Source organism: Eschscholzia californica, unplaced genomic scaffold (genome assembly GCF_041429995.1).
Source record: "Eschscholzia californica isolate CP2 unplaced genomic scaffold, dmEscCali1.0.p SCAF_1, whole genome shotgun sequence".
NCBI classification, from domain to species: Eukaryota; Viridiplantae; Streptophyta; class Magnoliopsida; order Ranunculales; family Papaveraceae; genus Eschscholzia; species Eschscholzia californica.
The window spans coordinates 37,263,914-37,273,678 of NW_028238198.1; the positions used below are offsets into that span (position 1 = coordinate 37,263,914).

At 37.7% G+C, this 9,765-nt stretch overlaps 1 protein-coding gene across 1 annotated transcript; it reads right to left on the minus strand.

The window, feature by feature from the left end:
- Positions 1-2,710: 2,710 nt before the first annotated feature.
- LOC147566529 (PKS-NRPS hybrid synthetase cheA-like) lies at positions 2,711-4,996 on the minus strand. Its single transcript, XM_086654901.1, has 2 exons — positions 3,731-4,996; positions 2,711-3,385 (listed from the first exon to the last, which is right to left on the minus strand). Exons 1-2 carry the CDS (start codon positions 4,994-4,996, stop codon positions 2,711-2,713), a joined length of 1,941 nt encoding a protein of 646 aa, XP_086511027.1.
- Positions 4,997-9,765: the final 4,769 nt, after the last annotated feature.

The following is a 9,765-nucleotide window of genomic DNA, read 5'->3' on the forward strand; positions in this document are numbered from 1 at the left end:
TTGCTTATACGATTTGGAACAAACCGGTAAGCAAATATTATTTTCTAATTTTAGTAGTTATGATAAAATTTTGTTAATCATCAATCTAAAACAATATCTTTTTTATTTTCAGGAGAGGCCGGTGCTGAAGTTACACAGCCACGCGTCTGCCGTAGTTGTGGGTACTGCTTTGAAGAAGAAGAATGGGTGGGACCTGGAAACTCAGTGTCAAAGTGTTCGAGAGAGAGTCCGGAACACGGGATTGGCCCACATCGCCAAATATTCATACACCAAGCTAGATCGTGTTCTAATCTCGGCATTTACAGAGCGGTGGTACGAGGACACAAATACTTTCCACATGCCGTTCGGGGAGATGACGATCACGTTAGAGGATGTGCATCGCATATGTGGTCTTCCAATTGAAGGTAAACCCGTTGTTCTGTCCAAGACGGATGATGAAGATTTGAACGATGACGATGACGATGATACAAAAGATCCAGATGCATTACTAGTCTTTCGTTATTTACAATTAGATTACGAAGGTGTAAAACTGCACTTAGGTAAATCTAAGTCTGTGGAGCTTAAGTGGTTGAGGGAGCAATGCAGTGGGTCGAAAGAGGATGAAACCGACCTTGTCAAAGATGCTGTTGCACGGGCATACCTCTTGCATCTTTTTGGTTGTACTATTTTTGCTGATAAGAGTGCAACTAAGGTTCCTTTTGTCTATCTACGTTATCTGAAGAACTTAGATGATATTTCGAGTTACTCGTGGGGAACAGCGGCGCTTGCCTATCCTTATCGGCAGATTGGTTTTGCTTCGAGGGGAGGAAATCAATTGGCTGGTTATCTTACTTTATTTCAGGTAATTTCATATTTATTTTTGTCTCTCAATTATTTCTTTATTATGTTAGAGTAGCGAATAATAAATGTGTATTTAACATTACATTTGTAGGCGTGGATCGATGAACACTTCAAACTTGGGGTGTCAGTTCCCAACCCAAAATATGATCCTACATCTAACGTGCCCCGGATGTATAGATGGGAGGAACACGTTTTGAAAGGCAACAAGGCATGTGCTCTAGGAAGCACTCGTGAGCAATTGGACGGTCTGACCGAGAGAGATGTATGTATTTTATTTATTGATTTTTTCCTGTGTTCTATAATACCTGACGTATGCTATAGGAATCTCTCGTTAAACGTTTGTATCATGTAGGTCATTTGGGACCCATATCGTCCCTTATTGTCTGGTGATGCACTACCACTTCCTGAATACTCTTTTTACACTGGTTGCATCGCGGTTAACGATATTGCCAAGCCCTATCACCCTGATAGGGTGTTAAGGCAACTTGGGCTGGTTCAAGTCATCCCTAAAGAACCGATTCGACCAAAAAAGGTGTCGAAGGATGGAGATTCTAAAAACTTTGGTAATGTGGCTTCTTATTGGGGGCATTGGTAATATCACCTACTAAACATGAGTGATAGACCGAAGGAGGTATCTTTGGCTCCGTGGGAGGCAAGCGCTCAGTATAACAATTGGTTCAAGAGAGTATCTCACCCGTTTGTACAAAATCCAGCTTTGTACAAATCCAATAGACCAGAACAGTACATAGGTTTGGTATCGTACTACGTGAGTATTCGATTTATCATTCTTTTGTTTTTTTTACTTTTGAATTTGTAGCTATAATTTGTTACCTAATTTGTTATTAATCCATTGTTGTTTTTTTAGAGAGATGGAATTGATCGTGCCATTGTAGCGATTCAAGCGTCTGACGTTCCGTTAGGGCTTGAAATCCTAACTAATGCGAGGGCGGAAATGCCGCTTTCCGAATGTCCTCATCAACCTCAACCAGAACCCGAACCAAGAAGATCGTCTAGAAAAACTACGGTGAAGAAATCGAGGAAATCACAAAGGGAATGAAGTAATATATTATCCCATATATTATGGTTTAGAATCTCAAGGGTAGTCTCGTTATTTTGAATTGCTTTTGTGAACAACGGTTACTTTTTTTTAACTTCTTTTGTGAACGATGTGTATCGTACAATTTGATCTATGTTTGAACATCGTTACTCTTGTTTTAACAAGTTTTAATATCTACCGTACATTTTGATCGTTATTCTTGTTTTTTTAACAAGTTTTAATATCTATCAAACTGTAACGACTCTAAGATCTACCGAACGGAAGGTTTAGAAAACGCCACCTTAAGTACCATTGTTTGGAAAAAAAAAAAACCCGTACGGATCGGATCCGTGCCTTCCCTTCTCAGGTCACGGATCTATGGATCCGTGACGTTGTTACAAAAAACGGATCCATAGATCCGTTTCTTTCTAACAGGAAAACAGTAACCCCTGTTAGAAAGTAACGGATCTATGGATCCGTGTCATTGTTATAGGAAACGGATCCATAGATCCGTTTCTTTCTAACAGGAAAACAGTAACCCCTGTTAGAAAGTAACGGATCTCTGGATCCGTGTCTTTGTTATAGGAAACGGATCCATAGATCCGTTTCTTTCTAACAGGGGTTCCTGTTAGAGATTGACGGATCTCTGGATCCGTCTCTTTGTGAACAGAAACGGATTCAGGGATCCGTGACCAGTATGAAATTCCTGTTTTTCTGTTTCTCTTCGATTATAAACCCAAAGAAAAAAAAAAGTTAAGTAACGAAGACAATTAATCATCTAAATTTATTCAAATATTAAATCAAAAACTTTGTAACTCGGTATTTCAGTACACCTTAATCATCACTTAAATTTATCACACTACTACTTGCCTCATTCGAATTATCATGAGAATAAAATTTCTTTCCATCCTCGATTCTATCTCTAACAAGTTCAAGCCAACCCGTTGCCTCTAGCGATGCATACCTAGACCATTGCGGTGCAATGGGAGGGAGTATAGAATCTTTTTTGAGTTTAACGTTCATAAAGTGACCACCACTATATGTAATGCATGCAATTTTATAACCCTCAGAAGGTGGACCACTAAGTAAGGGTAAGAAAGTTGTCGAACAACCTATAGACAAATGAACTAATATGCAATTGAAGCTACTCGCCACAACTATACTAGTGTGCGGGTGAATGTAGAACCAATCTTCCGGACATGTAAAATTGAAGTTGTTCGCGGCACTTAATGTTTGAGTGTAATCTCTTATTCCAAACATCTCTTTGTAGAGTGTGTACTGATCCTCAAGTTCTTTTATGACATTTTCGCGAACTTGTTTCCAACCATCTTCTAGTGAAAACCCAAGTCCTTTACCAACGGCATGAAACCCACAATGACCATCGCCTGGCACATCTATAATGTCATCCAAGAATGGATCCATAACTGACGGAATCTGTCCTTTGTATCTTTCAAAATTGGGTATGGTTGCTTTCGGTGCTTTGGTTACTTTGTTAACTTTACGTACTGTCTGAGTGGAGGGAACACATTCATCAACACACTTTGCATATTCGAAAGCAGATGGGTTCCTCTTAGTAGATTTTGCAGCTTCTTTTTCTTTTTTGCTCATTCTTCTTTATTTCAGAGCCCCTTTTGTCTTTGTTTGTTGCAATGGCTCACACAAGTTTGTGATGACCGGAAAAGAAATTTCCCTCAACTTCTCAAGTATTGCGGTCCTCTCAGCATCACTGGATTTATCCCACATTAAATAAAGGTGCTCCATCTCACGTGATGCGTCAAGATCATTATGAATCGGCGGAGTCGGGTTAATGGATAGCTTGGTCCACTGAGGGTGAATGATGTCATTTGGACATACCTTATCTTGATTCATCAAAGATACCATCTCATGAGCACAAGGGAGACCATAGATATACCTTAGAACACATCCGCAATTGTGAACGTTAATATCAATCCCATTTGCATGGTCGATCTCATCTACCATAAGATCTAATGCCACGTGTGAGACATAACCACGTAGCTCTTTAAAAAACTTGATTTGATGCCCTTCCTTCACCTTAATACGACTGTGCTCAAAAGATGTTATAATTTCACATGTCTCGGTTTCCGTCATGATATGCATAAATTCCAAGCACGTAACATAGTTACCTTCGGAGCTACATAGATATCTCTTCAATTTGGAATGAGCACCTTCCACACGATTTGTTGTAGTATTTCCCATGTGAATAACCCCGTTAGTCCATGCAGTCTCAAATCTCTTTTTCAATCCCAACCAGGTATCTTGAACATAACAAACATCTTTATGATGTGTGTTTGACCAAAACTTCACAAAAGTTTCCACCGCCTCATTATAACCACTTTCAGTCTCAGCATACATGATAGCTCGAAACATTGTCATAAACACATTGAATTGTTCTTGTTTGAAATGACCTTTGACTTTGGCTACCACACACTTGTTGATGTGGAAAGTACATAGCAACCTTTGAGCATTTGGAAAGACTTCACCAATGGCGTTAATCAGTGCAAGTTCACGATCGGTAATAAACACGATTGGCATTGAGTTGGGAGGAAATACCGTCCGCAAACGATTAAGGGCCCATGTGCACTGATTAGTTGTCTCCCCATCCATAAATGTAAAGGCCGCGGTGAAGGATTTCAACGTAGAAGTTACCCCGACAATCTCAAGCAATGGCTTGTTAAATCGGTTGGTTTTATACGTACAATCAAGCAATAACACGGTATGGAAACTCTGTAATAATCGAATACAATCAGGATGTGCCCAAAATAGATTTGTTACCTCATCAGTGTCTTCGTTCTTTGAAAAATGGTAGACGTAATGGTGTTCCACCAACAACTTAATGAGTTGTTGCATCGGACTCCTTCCTTCTTGGTTTTCCATACGTATGTTCGCACGTGCATTGTAAATGGTTTTCAACGTTGATGTGTTATCCTTGAATTGTTCATGAATTTGAGAAAGAATTTGAGCTGGCTTCGAACCAATTTCTAATAGATGTTTCACAACAGCTTTTTCATCGGGTTTCAACCTATTCACATATGCGTGACCTAGAAGACTTTCAGCTAACTCGTGGTTATGGATTCCAGACACAACTGACACTTTCCACATGTCATTAACCCCCGGTATTCCTTTGAGCTTGAACGGACATTGACATTTTTTGGTGCTCGATTTCCTTTTCTTTATAGGTGGTTGATGGGATTTTGGAACTAAATCCTTCTTCTCATGTGAACGAAATACTCCACTTCTTTCGCAACATAATTCTAACCGGGGTTTTTGTCCACCTCTTCTATTACCTGACCTGGAGGTCAATACTACAAACTTATGTTTTCTCCCAATTTCTTTAGCCCAACCGATTAACTCCTCTTTAGTTTGAAAAACATCTTCAGTCACAAAATACTGACCAACATCAATACTAATAAATTGACACCCATCATTTGAAGGTCGATTTTCTTCTTCGGCATGGTACTCCTCTTCAATAGGAACAATATTAAGGTCCGGAATCTGTCAAAAGGTGAAAAAAGCATAAAAATCACTTAAAGAAAAAAAATATCTTCAGGATGGAACGGACTTAACGAGTCCGGGATTTATCAGATAAGGACGGATCAGTCTGTCCGTCCAGATCTACAAGAGCACGGACTGTCCAGTCCGTGACTTGTCATTTCTAAACGGATAGACCGATCCGTTAAGGACTAAAAAGTACCGGACTGGTTCAGTCCGTCCACGTCACCGAAGTTTCACTTTGGTTTTTTCAAAAACTCACACAACACGTATAAAAACATATAAAATAGGGTCGGGGAATGGTTGTATACCTCATGAGAAACTTCTCCTTGCCCGGAAATAGGTGAAAGAGTTGGAATCGATGTAGTTGTTAAATTTTTAGAACTCTCTTCTTCCATGGTTAACTTCCTAATTTCTTTTCAAAAGATGATATAAAGAAGCTATAAATTAGATGTAACACAGTTGTATGATGAATAAATTACCCGGATTGATTTTTTCGAATAAAAGAATAGTCGCCGGTAGATGTCGGAGACGTTGCCGTCGCCGTTGCCAGAGAATGTTGCACTCTTTTCTAGGGTTTTGTTTTGGAAGAAGAATTGATTAGGATTCCTTTTTTGTTGGAAGAAGAAGATGGAAGAAGTAAACGAAGGTGAACGTCACCCGCATTAAAAACCGGTGCTTATAGAGACCTCGGGTCAAAAATCATTGACTTGAGTCAACAATATTTTTGGATGCTAACAGCTGTTTGGTCAGGTGCCTTTAGAAGCACCCTATTGATATTCATTCCAATGCACCAAATAAATTATATATCTCAACAAAAAAAAAGCGAATTATATATACTAATTAAATTTCTCCATTTCTTTGTTGTATAAAGTTTAATTCTACATGAAGTATCTATCGAGTTAAGAAACTTTTCTATTATAATATAGAGTTCACGAAAAATAATACGTAAAAGAAAAACATAACCAGATGAGAAAAAAGAAAATAAATAAAACATATTTTGAATTAAAAACCTAATATATAGTTACGTACAACATACTAATTTTTATGGTAATAACTGTGACGCCCCAAACCTTAGCAGTTAACGATACTGTCATCGCTTTGACCACCCCAGGTGATGTGGTGAAAATGTCACATTTAGGTCACTTAACTTAGATGAGTTAGTTAATTTTGGATTTTATTTCTAATGATTTATGTGTTTATCTTGTTAGTAGCTTATTTGGAGTTAGGCGTTTGTTTCGGAAAAAATGAGTGAATCATTACATTTTCATCTCATGTGGTCGAGATCGAGCACCAGGGATATTTTGCTCATTTTATTCAAAATCAAAGGTCAAATTACAAGTGGATTCAGTGGTGAACCCGGCGGCAAAAACAGAAGTCGAATCGGAGTTCAGACGGGAAAGTTATGGAAAAGGAAGTTGAAAAACATTTTGCTTTTTTATGAAAATTAGAGATTATAGACATATGATGAAGACACCCCTTGGATTCTAAATTAGAATTAAACTCCAAACTCAAGCCCAAAAGTCTAAAAAAGAAGGATAAAGAGGATCTTATGAGCACCCCTTTAAGAAGTCCAAGTCAGGGTTTTAGACTTTTGGTGGGGAACAAAAGAAAGAAGAAGATGTTTGAAAAGGGGATTCCATTTCTAGGATTTTTTCTAAGGAAGAACTAGGATTTAGGAGGCTTTTACCGTTTTGTTGAAGGTAGAGAGAGGCAGAGAAGGAGAAAGGGTTGTCGACCAAGCTTTGGTCGGCCAAGCTTAGTCAGCATGGGGGAAACATCAGCTATCTCTGGTCTTCAAAGTTCAGTGTCGGTAGCAACATCAGGGGGCTCAGTTGGACAGCAGCTCGATTGTCTATTCTTGGCTGAAATCGTGAGCAACTCGGGACAAGGAACGACAACAAGAAGAGTCAGCACGGTCAGAAGAAGCTTAGACCGAGACTAAAACAAGGAAGCATCTCAGGACCCCACCCTTCTTGGCCGAATCTGAATAAATTTCTTTTAAGAACTTTGAAATTCATTGCCATCAGTTCAAAAATTATCTTAAAAAACTTCAAAATTTATAGTTATTAGTTTAAATTTTTTTTGGAATTTCTAAGTAACATGTTTTTCGTTTTTTTTTTAAGAACTTTGAATCTAAACTCCGACTCAAGAACTTTTGGTGATCGTTTTACTCATAATCTTGATAAATTCAAATATCCACGTATTTAAGCAACACTTTGAAGTTTGGACTTACAACTCTCTACTAGGATTGCCTATGAAAGTTTTTTGGGTTTGAAAAAAAACCTTTTATATCTCTATATGAAAAAACACCAAATTTTCTCTCGCTCCCTCCAATTGTCGAACCCAGATTCTTCCCTTCTTTCAAGTCGCATCTCTTCTTCTCTCGTCAAGTCGTAATCACCCTCTCTCCAAACTCCAACTTTTTACAAATTCTTTTCTCGGCTCCGTCTCTGTGTTATCTCGTGTTTACTTAAGAAGGAAATAGAAAAGAAAACATAAATGGTACAAGTAGTCGGAGATGGTGGTGGTCAGAAGTGTTGTTTGTTGATGGTGAAGATGAAGATGAAGAGGGCGAGCATCAAACATTTTATTTGGTTTATTTAGACATTGACCCCCATCTATTTAGCGATATTAGGACTACCCCTCCAAAATGAAAATGTGTATGGGGTTGATCTCCATTCTCGATTTTTTGTTAAATATCAATTAAGTGGTTCGCGTGCCAACCACATAAGCGACTTATGACAAAAATACCCTTCACAAAATATTTAGGTTTATTTAGGCATTGACTCCCGGTTACTTGGAAATTTTAGGATTAAACCCCCAAAATGAGAATATGTATAGGGTTTGACTCACACTCTTGATTTTTTCGTCAAACATTAGTAATATGGCTCGCAAGCCAAGCACATGAATGAAATTTTTTATATTTAAAGTAACAAGTCCAAAGCTAACCAAGATCAAGTATCTAACGATTATATATCTGAGACCTTATCTCACTAATCAACCAGGCTTGTTGGATGACCAGATACTGTCGTAAGACTTTTTTGTATGTTTCCCGTCCGTAGTCTATCTAATATATTTAGACTGATGGGTCGAATCCGTCTCGGACTGCGGCTAACTTATTTTCTTTAATATTAATAGCTTATCAAACTAACTTCGAGTTCATGTACCAGATGGGTCGAACCCGTCTCGGATTGCGGCTAGCTAAAATGTCCAACCACTGCACCAAAAGGTGGTGAACTTTAAAGGGCGTCTATAATATACCTTTACACAACTTGTCCTCATACTAGTTTATCAAGAAAAAAACAGAAGAAATGCTAGACCGCCCACAAAATCATAATAGAAACTGTCATAGGGCGATGAAGTTACTAACGGTTTCATGTGTTATTACACATTTCGTGATGGTACATAATAATTAAATTGTTGCCAAAATATTTCTATAGCTAATTTCAAGAAACTATATTTTATTTATGTTCAAGTGTAACATCCACTTCATATCATTTTCAAGATGAGTTGTCAGATTTACAAGTCACAGAATGAAGATCATTTGCTGAAGCGAAGATATTTTATGCAATTCTTCAGTTCTGTAATTTTAATTTTATATATTTTGTGTTATCAGGTACTTTAGTGTTTAATGCTATTATCTTTCAACAAAAAAAAAAGTGTAACATCCACTTTCTCTCTATCTCTTGCTTATACGGCTGCTGTAAGGTGACGAGCGAAAAAGAAAATGAGGGGAAAAGGTTTAGGGTTTAATAGAAAATTATGTTTACACCACACTAAAGTAAAGGGTGCTACAACTTTGTTCTACATATATGTAACACCTCTATTTTTTATATATATCATATTGGGTGGAAGTAACAAAACTATGGGTCAGTTTGGTTTGGATGAAATACTGGTGGATGTCAAAATCTTAATCCTCTTCACTTTTGAACAAAATCATATAGAAGCGAGAGATGGTACAGGCCGCTCGTTAGTGAAGGAAGGATAAATAAAGAAGAAAAGAGATAGAGATAGAGTTTTGTAGAGGAAGAGGCATGATTGTGGTCTTAAAGGCGTCTAAGGCAAAAAGAGGTAGATTTACTATCTCCTAATTCTTTTGTAGGCTCTTTCAATTGTTTCGATGATAGCTTTAGTATTTCTAGCCAAATAGTTTCTATCAAGAATAACTAAATGGTTTAGATATTAGTTTTATCTAGAATTTCAAAAAACATCTACAGAGGACAGTATTTTGGTCTAGTATAAATTGAATATGATATTGATAGGTGACGAATTTGGGTGTGTTACTTATATTTTCGGAAAGTTCTATTTGTCTATTTTCTAATGATTCGAACGGTGCATTAATCGGAGTTCCGAGTGAGGAGTTATGATAGTTTTCG

Excerpts from the sequence above, each read along its gene's own strand:
- LOC147566529 (XM_086654901.1), bottom strand. The coding sequence starts at position 4,996 with ATGTGGAAAGTGTCAGTTGTGTCTGGAATCCATAACCACGAGTTAGCT. Across the intron at positions 3,386-3,730 it reads CTTTGATGAATCAAGATAAG|ACAGTACGTAAAGTTAACAA; the intron begins GTATGTCCAAAT and ends CCCTCCACTCAG.